At 38.3% G+C, this 17,548-nt stretch overlaps 1 protein-coding gene across 1 annotated transcript; it reads right to left on the bottom strand.

Moving 5' to 3' along the window:
* Positions 1-154: 154 nt before the first annotated feature.
* On the bottom strand, positions 155-12,896 carry LOC135697957 (uncharacterized). Its single transcript, XM_065217828.1, has 4 exons — positions 12,779-12,896; positions 12,627-12,716; positions 447-860; positions 155-387 (listed from the first exon to the last, which is right to left on the bottom strand). The coding sequence occupies exons 1-4, from the start codon at positions 12,885-12,887 to the stop codon at positions 155-157; spliced, it is 846 nt and encodes a 281-aa protein (XP_065073900.1). The 5' UTR covers positions 12,888-12,896.
* Between the last annotated feature and the right edge of the window lie 4,652 nt (positions 12,897-17,548).

Raw genomic sequence — 17,548 nt, 5'->3', positions numbered from 1 at the left:
AGAGCATGTACATGTTTTAAAGCGTTAATAAAACCACAGAAGAGTATTAGATTAGCTACTTCCGGTGGTCACATCCAACATGTAGGTCATCCAAACAATCTAGAGCGAATAAAATTAATTAGATTATATCATTCTTGCACCGCTATATACTGTCTTACAATGCTCCAGCACCCAGTGTGCCGAGTGCTCCAAGCGTTCCCAGTGCTCCCAGTGCCTGAGTGCCTGAGTAGGATGGACGAGAGCTACCCAATCCTAAACTACTAGCGAGCCTGGATGAAAAAGATTCTGAATTGGAACTGGAATAGTAGTTGGACGGGGAATTGGGACTAGAATAGTAGTTGGATGGAGAACCGGAATAGTATGTGCTTGGAGGACTATAGGTGTTGCCTGGAAATTATAATCGAATGAGCATTTGTTACACTAAAGTATGGGATCATGATGGATACCGAATCGTGTTGCCATTTGTATTGGTGGTGGTTGTGCGTACGATCCATCAGGATAGACATAGGCAGTTGGCGCTTGACCTGTGTACTGAGGGGAAGAATAAACTGGTCTGTTTCCTTGCAGGTAAACCGTCTGTTGTGGTGTGGGCGGAGATTGGTATACCACCGGAGCAGGAGCTGGCTGAGATTGGTACACCACCGGAGCAGGAGCTGGCTGAGATTGGTATACCACCGGAGCAGGAGCTGGCTGAGATTGGTACACCACCGGAGCAGGAGCTGGCTGAGATTGGTACACCACCGGAGCAGGAGCTGGCTGAGATTGGTACACCACCGGAGCAGGAGCTGGCTTAGATTGGTACACCATCGGAGCAGGAGCTGGCTGAGATTGGTACACCACCGGAGCACGAGCTGGTGCCACTGTTTGTGGAATAACAAAAAATGTATCAAGTCTCACAATGAGTTAAACTAATCTATTTATGTATTTGTCGTCAACCATTTTTGTTACATTGATTATCTTTAACACTAGTTCATTTAAATTCATCCATCTTTGGCTTAGTACTATATATATATATATATGTATATTTATATATTAGCATATCAATAATTTTTTTTATAATAAATGGTAACTACGCGTGAAAATATTGTTTAAGTTTGGTTGTGTAAAAGTAGGCAATAATTCAAATATTTTTTCAAGAGACGTATTCCAATTTCTTGGATAATGATCGTGATTAAGATTTTGTTTTTCATACCTTCCTGATTTTTCAAGTAATGTTAGTAACATTTATGTTCAAGCTAATTTGACAAGTCTCAAGAGATTTGGACGCCGCTAAAGGACAGGACCTAACGGAATCTCACCAGATTTTATGCAAAAATTAGGAATGGAAGTCACAACCCTTTTATACTGACTGTTCAATATGTCACTTGTCTCGGGTACATTCCCGCAGGAATGGAAAAACTACCAGGACAGCCCTATGGGGTTGTACGTAATGGTGACGTAGGACTACGTGGTCTTATATAATAAATCTTATTTGTTGACTGCAGCAGGAGCTTGTGTTTTGTGTAGGAATAGAAATTTAATAACCCCGCTCTGTTTATACTCTTCAGTATGACGCGTTTGGCATAAATGGCCCACTGAATCAACACCGTTTGGTGAGACCGGATGGAATTCAACTTCGAAATCTATGTAAGGGAAATCGCTTTTCGCAGGCAATGCGTAGAAATATTTCTGATCGAATGGTGATAAAATTATTGAAATTGGTCCAAGGGCAGCTGAGTTATTAGCGTTCAAAATCTTTCATAATTTTGTTACTTGTTCCATTTTATGTTTTCACAAAGTGTAACCCCATGTAGAAATCACAGACGTAGTCCTACGTTAAAAAATATCTTCAGCCAAATAAAATATAGAATAACAAATGCACAACACGGCTTTTTTAAAGGTCGTTCAACCACAACAAACCACCTGGAATTTGTTGATTACTCATTAACTGAAATGTACAAAGGAAACCAAATTGAAGCTCTTTACACTGACTTCAGTAAATCTTTAGATAGACTTGACATTCCAATGTCGATTTTTAAATTAGAAAAAATGAGAATTGAGATGAAACTCCTAACCTGGATTAAGTCATATTTAACGGACCGTCGGCAAATTGTAAGATTCAGCGAGAAAAAACCTAATCCATTTCAAGTTAGGTCAGGAGTTCCCAAGGGCTCGCAATTGGGACTTCTTCTTCTTATTTTGTACGTCAACGATATCTCTCTTATTTTGAAAAATCTTAGAATGCTTATTTATGCTGATGACATGAAACAATTTTTAGACATAAGAAATGATGATGCGATGAATACGTTTCAGAATGAAGTTCATTTTTTTATCCGTGATGTTGTAAAAGTTTGTTGGAACTAAATGTTAAAAAATGTAATCTTATAACGTACAGTAGACCAGTTACCGAACTACAACATTTGTCTGCTGCAGCTTTACTTCAGCCATGACGCTATTTTCAACGCCCTTTGCGCGTCTTTCTTCAACAATTGTGCAGCAGCGTTGGCCACACCCGTTATGTCTATCTACAATCGTTCACTTCTGGATGGCGTTTTTCGGGATTCCTGGAAGCTTGCATCAATTACACCGATCTTCAGGTAATATTCACAGCGTGGAAAACTACCGACCTATCTCGCCAAAATTCTCGAGAGTCTTCTGCATGACAAAGTGGTGCAATCTATAGTCGCGAAGCTCCAGCATGGATTCATGAAAAAGCACTCGACGATCTCCAACTTGATGTCCTACACCAACACTATTGGTAGCATAGAAAAGTGTCGGTTAACATCGTGGTGTCAGATGTACGGAATGCAAGCAAACACTGCCAAATGCAAAGTCATTTCACCCGTAGACGTCTTCTAATGCTTTCGACAAAGCCCCTCATGACCTCGCTATCGCAATGCCATCGGTTTTACGCCGTAGGTCGTTCGCTGATTAAAATCATATGTATCCTCCAGAAAGGCCTTCGTTAAGGTTCATGATGCCAAATCCGATGTGTTTGATATACCATCGGGAGTTCCACAAGGGAGCCACTTATAACCTCTTATTTCGGTTTATTTATTAACAACGTGTGTGACCACTTAAGGTCCTGTAAATTGTTGTATGCTGATGATTTGAAAGTCTACCGTGTAATCAAATCGATCCTAGATTGTTGTGCTCTACAAACTGATATCGAGCGGTTAACATCGTGGTGTCAGATGAACGGAATGCAAGCAAACATTGTTTGTCATTGCCTTCATCATCAAACGGTTCCGCTGGCTTGGTCTTTTCAACCAATCTGGATAAAGCATCTGCAACATTCGATTCTCCTGGTACCCTGCTGACACTGAAGTGATATGGCTGAAGTCTTAAAGCCCATGATTCAGCTCGAGTTACTGCTCTTTTTCCGATTCTGTGTAGACCGCCAAAAATGAATTCATTTGATTCTGCATCTGTCCTTATTTTGAAGCATAAACTCATGAGATACATGGAGAATCTTTCAACTCCCCAAACCATTGCCAATGCTTCTTTTTGTGTTTGTGGATATTTTTGTTCTGTAGCCGTTAGTGTCTTGGAAGCACAAGCGATCACCCTTGGCTTTAGCTCTTTGTCAAATTGGACCAATACAGCTCCTAGACCATAGGGCGAGGCATCCACAAATAATTCCGTTTGGTCTTCTCTATTAAAGTATCCTAGCGTGGTAATTGTCTTCCATGCTGAATGTTTCATATACTGAAACTCGTCCTCCAAATCCTGATTCCAGTAAAACTTGTCAGCTCTTGCCAATGCGCGAAGTTTGCATGTTTTGTCTGCTCGTTGTGGGATAAATTTTTCAACAAAGTTTACCAATCCCAAAAAACTTTTCACCTCTGGCAGTGATTCAGGATTTCTAAAGTTCTTTATGGTTGAAATCTTTTCGTCTTCGATTTTCCATCCTTCAGTAGAAACGACAAATCCCAGAAATTTGACTGAACGTTTTCTTATAGCACATTTTTCCTCATTGATTTTGACGTTGTGATTCTTTAAACATTCCATAACCTTGGCCAAATTTTCATCGTGTTCTTCCTTTGTAGTGCCAAAAATCAGTATATCGTCCAAATAGTTAACCGTTCCTTTGCATCCAGAAAGAACCACAGTTTGAAGAGCCTCCTGAAATATATCAGGGGCATTTGAAAGGCCGAAAGGAAGCCTACGGTATCGATAGAGTCCATCTCCCGCAAAAAAATTCGTGAGGTGACGTGAGTCTTCATCCAGCACTACATGAAAGAATGCATTTGTCAAATCTATGGTAGAGAACCACTGAGCACCATGGAGCTCCATTAATATTGACTCAAATGTGGGCATCTTGAATGGTGTGCGGTAGATACTGCGGTTGGGTCCTCGTAAGTCGATGACAAGACGAATATCATCCTTCCCTTTTGGTACTACTAACAGTGATGAGCAAAAGGAACGATCCATATCCAAAGTCACTTGTTCGATAATACCGTTTGATAATAAATCATTAAGTTTCTGCTTAGTAAGTTCTTTGTATGCCGCTGGAATATGGGTGTACACATTCCGTGATGGAGGCATGTCTGTGTTGTACTTCAACGAAACCGGCGGAATATTGAACTTCGGAAACTCTTTGGGAGTCGATACTGTGTGTACGTCGCGACAAGTCATATTCGCATCATAAAGCAATAATTGATGCTGACGTACAGGCACATTTAATCCAATGTCAAGAACGCAGTACCGTATTGCTGTGTTGAATCCCAAGAGTGCCCGTACTTCATCCACAACATAGAACTTCTCAATCGTTACTGGCCTTTCTTTAGATATGAATAACTCAGCCGAAAAATTTGCAATAACGTTGATCTGCCCATTCATAGCATATGCTTTTAAGGGTTTATCAGTGGAGGATCGCAAAGTAAAAAGTTTAGATGAAGCATCTTTGTCAGCCAACATTTTGTCAAAGGATATTTTTGTTATGGTGTTAACTTGGGCACCGGAATCTATAAAAAATTTGACTTTCACTCCAGCAACTTTTCCTTCAATAAAAGCATTGTTCTCGTCCGGAATTATATGATTTCTCAATGGTTGAACCAGAGGATGTACACTATTGATACTCTGGAAGTTTGTTTGAGCGACTTGTGGTTTCTGCGGTTGCTGTAATATATTTAATATGAATCAGTCAATTTTGTTTCCATTACATTTTATTATGATCAGTATTATTTTAATTATCTTATAAATATTTTTTTTTCTTTTTTTTTTTTGCCAATCTACTCGCGGTTATTGCTGCTGCTGGAAGGCGTCCTCTCGCTGATTTGATGCGCGGCACTGCTCGCGGTTATTGCTGCTATTGGATGCTACTCTATTCACATCAGTTGTATGAATGCCTAATGCGCGACACGGGTCGCGCTTTTATATGATACGTGTGCCCGCGGTTTTTCGTTCCCCCGCGTTATAGGCGATCCTCATTGGTTGACTAGTAACCGTTTTTCTATTACATCTAGTTATCCATGAGAAATGTTCGCGAGTCATAATGACTTTTTGCAAACTTGTCTATCTCTGGGTATCATTTATTTACTATTTTTTTTTTTCTCAATAATGAAGGGTTAGTTTATTTGTTTTGTCTTTATTTTAAATCATTTATTTTATTTTATTTTTAACTCAACTCTATCTACTACAAAATGCAAAGTCATTTCCTTCACCCGTAGTCACTCGCCGATCAGATTTCATTATTCGATGAATCAATTGCCGCTTGAACGAGTTGATTCTATTGAAGATCTTGGTCTTATCTTGGATAGCAAACTTAGATTCAACGAGCACATATCTATGTCAATTCCAAAGGTCAATTCCTTGCTTGGATTCCTGCGTCGGAACGCTGCGCAATTCGATGATGTACACGCTCTGAAAACATTGTATTGGTTTTTAGCGTTCTTGAATATGGTGTACAAATCTGGGCTCCATATCATGCTGTGCTTCTTCTTCTTATTCGCATCTCAAGCTTATTGCTTAGCGCATATTAGCTTATTGCGTGCTTAACTTAGTGTTCTAAATGCACTTCCACAGTTATTAATTGAGAGCTTTCGATGCCAATACCAATGCATGAATTTGTATATTGTGTGGCAAGCACAATGATACTCTATGCCCAGGGAAGTCGAGAAAATTTCCAACCCGAAAGATTCCCTCGACCGGACCGGGAATCGAACCCGCCGCCTCCGGCTTGGTAATACCGTGCCTTTACTGACAAAGCTGACTATGCTGCTGTGCACATATCGCGCATCGAAAGAATTCAGAAACGTTTTGTCAGCTTCCATGGACCAATGCCGATAACCTACCATCATACGAACACAGATGTGCGATTATTGGGCTACAAACAGTCTTGTAAGCGGTCACGGTAGTCGACACATTTTCTGTGATAATTGACTGCCTTTGCCTCCGACACTTGCAAAACAAGCTATCATAGTACAGTACCAAACTAAAATGTCATATGACAGGCTCTGTCATACGACACTGTCGCCGAAGACCGTCACGAATGTATGTATTTTAGTTTTTCTCATAATAAGAGCTGCTGATGGTGTGCTTGTGTGAATTCTGAAAATAGCAAGCAATGATGTCCTAGTTATAATATTTCTGATCATAAATGGTTTAATTTACACCAAATTGAGGAATTACAACGAAATCACACATGTCATATGATCGCTATTTTGATAATTTTCTTTTAGCTCGAATGATATTCTAACGCTCGTGTTGTGTGAGAGAGACGACGGTAGAGCATGAGTGTTCGAATACAAACAGACTGTCGCGCATGACAACGAAGCGAGTGTAGTAAAAAACGTCAACTGTTTCAACCCATGGCTACAAACACTATCGAGTCACCGAATCTTCCTGCAGAGACTATTTATTTTTGACATGGCCCACATTTATATGGAAAAAATCTATTATCATTTTTTTCAACGGGCAAACCCCCATTTTTGTGCCATTAGTTGATAAAACCACTCTCTGTAAAATTCAGCTCATTCCGATGCTATATGAGCTGGCTTTTGATTTAAAGTTTATATGGGTATTTTGGATAAAATGTAAGAAGAAAATAAATCCTTCACTGTTTCGTGCATAGAACTGGTTCAGCAATATCAATTAAACTCAGACTAAAAGGAACAACTTTACTGAAGATAGCATCACGATTCAAGTTAGAATTTTTGAGATATTAATTAATTATGTATATTCTGCTCGTATATTGCAACAAAATTCCGGCAACGTATCAACTAGATTACTACAAAAAATAAAAGTTCATATTTTCCACAGGCCAAACCAAGACTAGTGCCCGTCGGTGAGATAACCTTTCTCTGGATGTTTCAGCTGATGTAACACGGACTGGTGAGCGCCAGCTCATCTTAAAACCAAATGAGCTGAAACTTTTAGAGAACGGTTTCTCACCTAATGGCACAAATCTTGTGGTTGGCCCGTTGAAAATTTTAACTTTTCTTTTTTGTGGGCCAGTCTAGTAATCATATTGACTACAGTGGTGTGCTCCGGGATATCAACTTCAACGCTCCAGTCCGTCGTCTCTGAAATACGTACCTCTTGTGAACTCCTGGACACCGTAGAGTAAACGCTCCTATAGTTGCGGTACGTTAGAAGCGTTAGTTGTGTATTGAGTCTCCATGCACAACTATATATATATATATACATATATAAGAACCTAACGTACCGCAACTATATGAGCGTTTCCCCTATTTGTATTTCATTAGGTAATCTAATTTTTCAAAGATTTGATAAAATAAGATATTTAGGAGATATTCTAGATTCTAAATTAACATTTGTGGATCATTAAAACACAATAATTCCTAGAGCAGGCAATATGCTTAATTTTAAAAAGTGTTTTGGTTTCCACTTTAAAGATCCTTGCACAATTAAAACACTTTATGTTGCCTATGTGAGGCCAATATTAGATTATTGCAGTGTTGTCTCCTTTTATGAAAAGGCATGAAGAACCAAAAGAGTCAATCCAAAATCAATTTTTATAAAATGCATCATGTAAATTGGCATGTACAGCATTTCCTCTCCCATCTTATGAAGCACGTTGCATGTTAATCAACTTTCAGTCATTGAAAAAGCGTCGGGATTATGCTATGGCCATCTTGATGATGACTGTTTATAATCTACATTGTGAAATTAGAGACCTAAATGTTTTTTTTTTTTTTCACTTGGTTTGTTTTTTCCGTCCATCTTGTTTTCCGTGCTGAGCACCAATGCTACCGACGTGCCAGGAAGGCAGCTCCCACACCTGGACCCTACCTATTGACCCATCAACTCATGAACCGGGGACCAACGGCTTTACTTCCCTTCGGAAGGCGTGATCAGAGATGTTATGCCTCAGAACATCCCGGCGGCGCTGACTGCGATTGAACCCAGGCCTGCTGGGGTGAGAGGTAATCACGTTTACCACTACACCACCGGCGCCGTTAACCTTTCCCTGTTGTATTTGATGTTTTGGACGCTAGATAAGAACCTCCTTTATCAAACTATGTGGTAGAACTAGCGCAAAATCTGTTTGCACAGCGGAGGTTATGAAAAGAGAATGTCGATGAAGAGAATCGATCAAAGCAGCTAGGGCCATTTGAAATGTTGATCGAGATTTAGCCTTCCACAACATTCAGGGTAATGACAGACGAGTGGTGAACATGCAGTTCTAATACACTCAAAGTTCATGGTTCGAGCATGACCTGGTTGCTGCTGCACTTGAGTTCTCAGCACGGAAAACAAGATCGACGGATAAAACAAACCAAAGGAAAAAAAAACAGGGAAAGGTTTTGCAGCTGAGTTATTGACGAAAGAGAAAGTCTATGAAGAGAATCGATCAATGCAGATAGGACCTTTTGAAATGTTTATCTAGAAATGTGATTTCGTCTACCCTTTCAGTTGCAACATTTTAACGCGATTGGTCAGATATGATTCAAGTCATTTGAGGAGTTTGGTCTGGATTCGCATATTTTGCAATTTCAAAAGAAGCATTGGTATGTCGACGCGATCAAATGCTTTGCTGAAGTATGTGTACAAAACTTCTACATGTTTTCCATTATTCGAGTAAATTTGTGGTCGTCGAACAACCTTTAAAGAAGTCGTGTTGCATAGTAGTAATTTTTTACCAAACTAAAAAATAGGCACTAGAAATGAGCTGTTCCATATATACTAAAATAGTCCTGAAATTAAATAATAAAACAGCTCCTAGACCTACTTTGAAATGACATAAATAGTAAAAATGATATTAAAATTCAAAAATGGTTTGTTTAAGGTGATTTTCTGAAGAATCCACAAGTGGCCAAGTCATGTTGGCTGATATGCCCTTTCACTTCAAGTTTTCCAGAGAATAAATTTCGAACATTGTTGCAACAACGCTCATGAAATCAAAACTCCTAGTTTGCTGCACTGCAGCAAACACGGAGTTCCAATTTCGTTGTTGGATGTTTTGTGAGAATCGATATTTATGCTCTTGAAATTTCGCTTCCTCACCTTAAGTATAAAAATATTGGAATACTTGACGTAGCTTTTTAATAACTGGAAATTCAAGTTAATTCACTAGAAAAACAGTTTAAACCAATAGCTCAACTTCGATTATTCTACTAGATTTAAATTTAAATTGTACATTAACATTGGAAACAAATCTTCATAAAATTTAAAAATAGGGGAAATGTCTCTAATGTTGGCCTATGGATCTAAGATTGGGCCAATCGCTAAAAATCTGTTATTTATCAATTTTATCTAGATGAACGCGTTATTGGGACGTTACTAATGAATATTTTTGGATGCTATTGAAAATTTAGTCGATTGCTGAAATTATGTATGGGCCCAAATTAGGGACACTTAGGCCGACATTACCTGCATTTCCGCTTCATTGGAAATGTTATAACCAAGTTATCTTTTTTTTTTCCTTGATTTGTTTTCCGTCGATCTTGTTTTCCGTGCTGAGCACCAATGCTACCGACCCATCAACTCATGAACCGGGGACCAACGGCTTTACTTCCCTTCGGAAGGCGTGATCAGAGATGTTATGCCTCAGAACACCCCGGAGGTGCCGACTGGGATTGAACCCAGGCCTGCTGGGGTGAGAGATAATCACGCTTACCACTACACCACCGGCGCCGCTAACCAAGTTATCTGAATTTCTGCAACCCATCGATAAGCATTCATAATTCCGGATAATGCAGGATATTTAAAGTGAAAATTGTTTATAACAATGTTATGGTAAGATAATGAAAAGAGAGGAGATGTTTCTCCATATAAAATCTTCACCATACCAGAAAATGACGATTTTTTTAAAGTTATGATAAACCATTAATTTGAGTGATCTGATTATGAATTGTGTAATTTTTGATGCTATTGTTTGCATTGATTTGATTGATTTTATTGACTTAATTATTTATTCAAACAAATTAAATTTTAATAGGTGTCGGAAATGTTAGCATTAAAAACTTCTTTCTGCATCATGAAGTCTTTTTTAACATGGCAGCGAAAGGCCAACTCTTAAACACCTATTGGATGTACACCATGTCCTATTATTTTCACTTGTTCAAGTTTGCTGACACCAGAAAAGTGTTTAAAAACCCATTATGGTAGAGGAAATGCCGGTAAACTTATCGTCACGCAAACTTTATAACTTTATTTACCTCCGGACGATAATAGGTATAATAATTAACGGAGGCAGCTTTTTCACTATTGAGAGGTTATTGATTTTATTTGACAAATCACTAAAATAGCAATATATAGTTCACTCAAATTTTGTTAATAAATAGTTAATAATTTAATCCTACCGGGATGGATGAAAATATCCTAGCCATAAAAATTATGATCTTGATATCAAAAAATGATATGCATAAGCATGATATAAGAGGTAAAATTTCAAGAAATTATATCTGAAATTTGTGTGTTGAGTACTTGACACTGATGAAGTCTGAAAGTAGTAGACAAAATACGCGTATCTGTCAAAAGATAAGCAATAATAACGGAATTAAAAGGAAAAAAATCAACACACTCAAAAAGCTCTTCATAAAGGGATTCCGTTAAGAGGTTCGACAAAATTAAAATACTGATCTGAAATTTGTTCCTGCAATATCGTTCAAATATAAAATATCAATCGGTATCGATATCAAACCAATAGTAAAGTACTAAAGTTTAAGTTTTTGTTTGATATGCAAATAGCAGGATTTGAAATGGTATTCGGCATGCAATTTTTTTTGGAATTGTTCCATTATATTAATATGTAATGCTAATTCATATCAACTTTAGATATCAATAGTTGAAATTCTACTATTTCAAAATAGTTATAATTTTTGATAAGCTTTCAAATAAACATATGTTTAAAAATCTTAAAAAATTTCCTTATTTTTATTTGAATATTTTTTTATTTATGATGAAAAAAAATTTCAGTGTGTATTTTTTCTGAAAAGGCAATCCAGTTTCCTACAACTTTCAATCAGACTTGTAGCGTATTTTTCTACATGACTGGTCACCCTGAAATTTCACGAATTTTATGCACCTTCCCTAATTAAGCAATCTCTCTCTCCCTAGAACATGATGAACAGCTAGTTTCTATCTTCCTACCAAATCCTCGCATTTTTCCTACCCTACCCGTCTCAACCCAAAGGCGAAGGACAATTCTCACGTAACAATTGAAAAGGGCCTATCCTATTTCGCGAATAACCCGACTGCAAATGAATTTCCCATTCAGTGTGTTGGTTCAGGCGCAAGCTAACATCATTTTCTGTCGAACTGTGCTGCGAGCTTAGCGAGAAATTCATTTACATTGCCGTGGTAAACCAAAGAGAAAGTCGATGAAGAGAATCGATCAACAATGATAGGCCCTTTTCTCGTGTTGCCCGAGAATTCTCGGGTTAATTTTCAAATAGACCAATCTACATTGATCGATTCTCTTTATCGACTCTCTCTTTCGTTAATAATTTTGCTGCATTCATATTGCGTGCTAGTTTTTCTCTATAGCCTGTTAAAAGAAAATATTACTAAGCGTATTGGACAATAAAAACAGCTGACCATGTTTTTGGAGTCGAGCTATTAACGAAAGAGAGAGTCGATGAAGAGAATTGATCAATGTAGATTGGTCTATTTGAATGGTGACGAGAGAATTGTCTCATCTGCAGGAGAGCGTGTCGCCTGAGCCAACGATATTATAACCGATACCTAAAATAAACGAGTTTTTCCGGTCGTAGTCAAACCGTACAATAGCGGGGACAACTATATTCATTTATCAAAAGCCTAAATTTGTGCTACTTTCGTTGAATCACAAATCCGAACTGATTCATGTTTGCGGCGTACTTTCGTAAAAAAAAAACTCAATTTCGCAAACAAACTATAGCAAAACGTAGAGGAATCATTCCTCTACATGATAGTGTTGTTACTTACGAGATTGAGCATATATTCGCATTTTGGTGTTTGTTCTGCATTACGCCCTAATCACTTATTTTCCCGGAAATGTGTCTTTTCCTGAATTTGGTGAATCCCCATCAAGAGTTCAAGTTCAGCACTAAACCGCTCACGCATGTTATTTGACCACCGCGTGAACAATTTGCATTCCAACAGTTTTGAATCATTTACAATATTTTCAAGTTGACCACTTTAAAGCATTAATGCACTTTTTCTGGTTTTTAATTTATTTACACAAAAAAAATACATACCTGGAGGTGTATATGTTTGCTCCGATACTGTTGTAGAGCCACCTGTACTTTCTGCAATGATGCCACTAACTTGCCCGGGATTCTGATTGACTGAATGAATTATGTTTGATAAGATCATAAATTAATCTTTAATTGTACTATCCTGTACGTACCTGTTGGTGAAATTGCAATACCGGGTGAAAACTTTTGCGCAGGCCATGCTGAAGTCATGGAAAGCTCTAAAACTAAAAGCACCAGAATGCGAAACCACGCCAGAGACATTTCTTACCTCTTTCGACAAGAGACGCTGTTGCGAGGTGTCGCTGGTGACTTGAAATATCACACTGATTCGAGCCGCCTCAATTTCAAGTTTCATGCTTCATGTGGAAACCATATTTCTGGGATGAATTTTTAATGATGTGATATGATCAGTGATGCCATCGTAAATTTAAAACTGTAACCCACTAAGAATTACCCGTTGCGCCATTGTAGGAAATATGAAATAATAATGTTTATCTTCAATAACTGGTTACCCTGAAGGGCTACCAGTTCTAACCACAATGACATCACTGGATATCAGCAAATTTGAATGTGGTAATGTGGCAAACGAATCTAATGTGGGTGGCCCTTGAGAGTAAACTGAAAACTCAATTTGATATACATTTTTCCTGTTGATAACAAAACGATTACTCAATTTGATGTTCTGCAAAGGCAACAAAAACTAAACTGCAACAACTTTTTCAGTTGTTCATTTGCTGTAAAAAGACACTACTGGAAATAAAAAACAACTGCAAATTTAGGTGTCAATCAAAAGTACAGCAAAATGAAAACAAAATTTGATATAATATTTGTCAATCGTAATTTGAAATTAAATTATGATTTCAATTTGATGTTGACATCAAAATTTGGTTTCGATTTGCTATCATTTTGATGTTGAACTTTGCTCGGGTTCTTATCCGCGGTTTTTGACTTCAAAGAATAGCACCGGCAGAATTAATTGATTTTGTTAGATAAGCGTAATTAGCCGGCGCCGGTGGTGTAGTGGTAAGCATACTGCTTTCTCACCCCAATGGGTCTGGGTTTAATCACAGCCGAGGTCGGTGGGATTTTTCTGAGGCATAAAAATCTCTGGTAACGTCTTCCTTCGGAAGGGAAGTAAAGTCGTTGGCCCATGTGTGTTGATTGGGTGCGATATTCCTACGCAGATGTGGAAGCTGCCTTCCTGCACATTTGATTGCCGTCAATGGATGGCAATCGATGTCCTCCGGTTATTGGCACTAGATTGCGGAACAGAGACCGACGTTAAATAAAGGAAAAGATAAGCGTAACGCATGAGGTCGGGTAAATTTCGAAAATATTTTAACGCTCCTGTTTATTCGCTAGGTACCGTAAAACGAGGTGAAGTTGATCATTTAGTTTTTCACTAAGCCGTTAAATTTTCGTTTTTCAGTAATTCTTTTCATATTGATATTGCTATATGGTAATTTGTTTAGTATTTCATTAAATAGTTCAAAATGTTACTGTTGAAAATTTTCCTAAGCACTGTAAACGTCCAATTTTGTTGGAGTGATACAATATGCAACATCCTAAACATCCTACCAGAACTAGCATATGTGCATCAGTGCTTGTTCGGCGAAATTACTTACTTTACTTAATTTTGGGTCACTGAATCCAAATCTAAACTCAGATTTTGTTAAAATGAACGATTCATTATCATAAAAATGTGAAACTGGTGGTATGTCAATGATAGGAAATATAGCGAATTTTTTACTATTTTGCAATAGAATATGCAATTTTTGCACAAAACATTAACTTTGTTGAAATTTTTAATCCAGATTCTTCATCAGTGAACACAAATCAAGCATTGCATAAAAACAAATATATTATAATAACAATATGATCCACTCTTTCGCTTAGCTGGCTAACCGAATTTTTAGCGATGAAAGCACCTCTGTGGCCAAAAAGGCTACCAATGTATTTTTATCGTCACGAGGGGTAAACCAAATGAAAAATTGTTTAATATTTAAAATGAATATATTTCAGCATTTTATTTTATTTGATGACAACAGTAACATGTCAGACAAATTTTAAAGTAATATACACAATGTAATTAATAAAAATAATTTGACTCTTACTTTTGTAATAAGTGCTATATTGGCACCCCTCGATTGTAATTGAATGATTGTTGCTGACCTTTTTCAATGCTAGATGGTGCGTGAAGCAATATTTTGCGGGTCGCCATTGCAACATTTGGAAAAGACATGAATGGTTCATATTCTTAATATGATATATTTGATAAAAACCTTCATGATCAACTTCAAACCAGAATTGATGATTAGCATTTTTAATCCAATTTTAATTCTAAAAACTAAACCAAGTATGCAATTTTGAAACTAAGTTCCTACATTAGAAAAGCATTTGCTACTACATATTTGAGTGGTATTTGTTTGTGCGTCAAACATATGGATGGAAAAATCTCCAGGCTATCGGTAGATGGTGATCCATTTCTCCCTGTTTTATAGTTCCTATATAATGGGTATAGAAAAAGTGAAAATTTGCACTTGGTTTAGTATATTATCAAGTGGTAACATAAATCGCTGTGGAAGCCTTGTTTCTGATAGATCTCATTATCACTTTGAAACTTCAAAAGTAAAAATTCCATCATCCAAAAAAAAAATAACAATTAATGTATTCATGGAAAAGATAATTGGAAGGGCCACAAAAATAAACAAATGCAGTAAAAGCAGCGTAATGTCAGTTCATGCACTGTATTAATGATAATTTTGTTCTTTGTGGCAAGTAATATTACACCATATTTTCTGATACGAATGAAAAGCATTCACATTGATGTGACATCTGCATTCCATCGAGGAAAAGGTGGCCTACAGTAGGTGAAACACGTGCTCCTGATGCATGTCAGGTGGGTAGCAAACAACCAGCTGACAATGTAGTTGTTGTTCCCACAAGTACTGACCAGAGAAAACTAAAATCCCGGCCCCAAGTATCATCTGTTTCTCGACCAGTACCACTCCTGATTCGTTCATTGGTTCCAGTGCATTATCAGTCATCAATCTTCCGTCACCTACCGGTCGCCTAAGAACTCTGGGACGCATTGAAGTTGGCACTACGGAAGCCCCTTCTTCTCCCGCCACAGTCGAGTCATTCCAGTCATCGTCCCGCAGTCGTCCCGGACCTGTGTGTGGGCTTGAAGAAGGGGTCTTCCAAACTGAAATTCAAGGCAAGTATGATCGTGTCATGATCTGTCCCACTCCTGATTCGTCCATTGGTTCTAGCGCTTTACCAACCATCAACTATGCATCGCCCGCCTGTCACCTGAACACTCTGGGACGCATTGAAGTTAGCACTGCGGAAGCCCCTTCTTCTCCCGCCACAGTCGAATTAAACCAGTCATCGTCCTGCAGCCGTCCTGGACCTGTGTGTGGGCTTGGAGAAGGGGTCTTCCAACCCGCATTTCTAGGCAAGTATGTTCGTGTCATCACCAGTTCCGCTCTATGTATTTGTTCGTAGCTTCGCCGATTGCTTGCGGCTTCAGCACCTAATCGATGCTTTCGAAGAGTGGTGCTCAAGAAACTATCTCACGCTGAATGTACAAAAATGTAATATTATCTCATTTCATCGCTAGCTGAAACCAGTGGAATTCAACTATACGATAAATCACCAACTTCTGCAACGTGTGGACAATGCTCGTGACCTAGGAATCACGCTGGACTGCGCCTTAAAATTCAAGCTTCATTACTTCGGCATCGTTGCGAAAGCTAACAGGCAACTCGGGTTCATTTTCAGGATCGCTGACGAGTTTCGCGATCCTGCCTGTATAAAAGCTCTATACTGCTCTCTAGTGCGATCGATTTTGGAATTCAGCTCGGTAGTATGGTGCCCGTATCAAGCAGTTTGGATAGCGAGGATTGAATCTGTTCAAAGGAAATTTGTTCGGTATGCCTTTCGTCACCTTCCTTGGAATGACTCTGTGAACCTTCCGCCGTACAAATATCGTTGTCAACTCCTGGGTGTTGAAACACTAGAAGATAGGCGGACGATTAGTCAGGCCGTGTTAGCAGCGAAAGTACATATTGGTGATATCGGAATCTTGGCTGAACTACAGCTTGCATGACCCAATACGGTTCATGTCTGGGCGTTTCAACGAGTTTTACGATTTTTTCGACTTTAACTGTGCAGCGGAAACCTTTCGTCACCGTATCCAACGCAGACTCCTGAGGAGGTGAGTAGCTGTCCATTTAATGTACACGTGAAAGATTGTGCTACCTGTTTATTTTTTTGTTTCCGGTTCAACTGCATGACGAGGACTTCTACCTGATTGCCATAGGATAACTTTTTTTTATGTTTTTTTTTTCTTTCCTTTATTTAACGTCGGTCTCTGTTCCGCAATCTAGTGCCAATCACCGACGGACATCGATTGCCATCCATTGACGGCAATCAAATGTGCAGGAAGGCAGCTTCCACACCTGCGTAGGATATCGCACCCACTCACAACACACATGGGCCGGAACCAACGACTTTACTTCCCTTCCGAAGGAAGACGTGACCAGAGATTTTTATAACTTTTTTTTTATGTTATAGACTTGATTAATGTTCGTTGTAATTGTATTGTATTATTGTGATTCATGTGTTTCGAAAAGATATGGGGTTTTTACGCCTTTTCTAGGCTTTTCCCAATCAGGCTTCATTTAGACACGTTAAGTCCGATGAAGAAAAACAAATAAAATTTAAAAAAAAATTTTTTTGCTGTTTGTGAGTGTGTGTCAGTCGACCGTTTGGCCAAGATGGCCAATTTTACCAAAGAAGAATACTAAGATGAAACTGTCGGAAGAAAAACTGTCAAATTTAGTGTCCTCTTTCACGGTCCCTTTCATCCAATGAATATATAAATTAATGAATAAATAATGCAAGGTAATTTTGTGGTT

This window comes from Ochlerotatus camptorhynchus, unplaced genomic scaffold, assembly GCF_037179485.1.
Source record: "Ochlerotatus camptorhynchus isolate MF236.1 unplaced genomic scaffold, CSIRO-AGI_Acam_v1.1 ptg000008l, whole genome shotgun sequence".
In the NCBI taxonomy this organism is placed as follows: domain Eukaryota; kingdom Metazoa; phylum Arthropoda; class Insecta; order Diptera; family Culicidae; genus Ochlerotatus; species Ochlerotatus camptorhynchus.
Note: the sequence above shows the minus strand (reverse complement) of the source record. Positions and strands in the feature narration are given on the sequence as shown.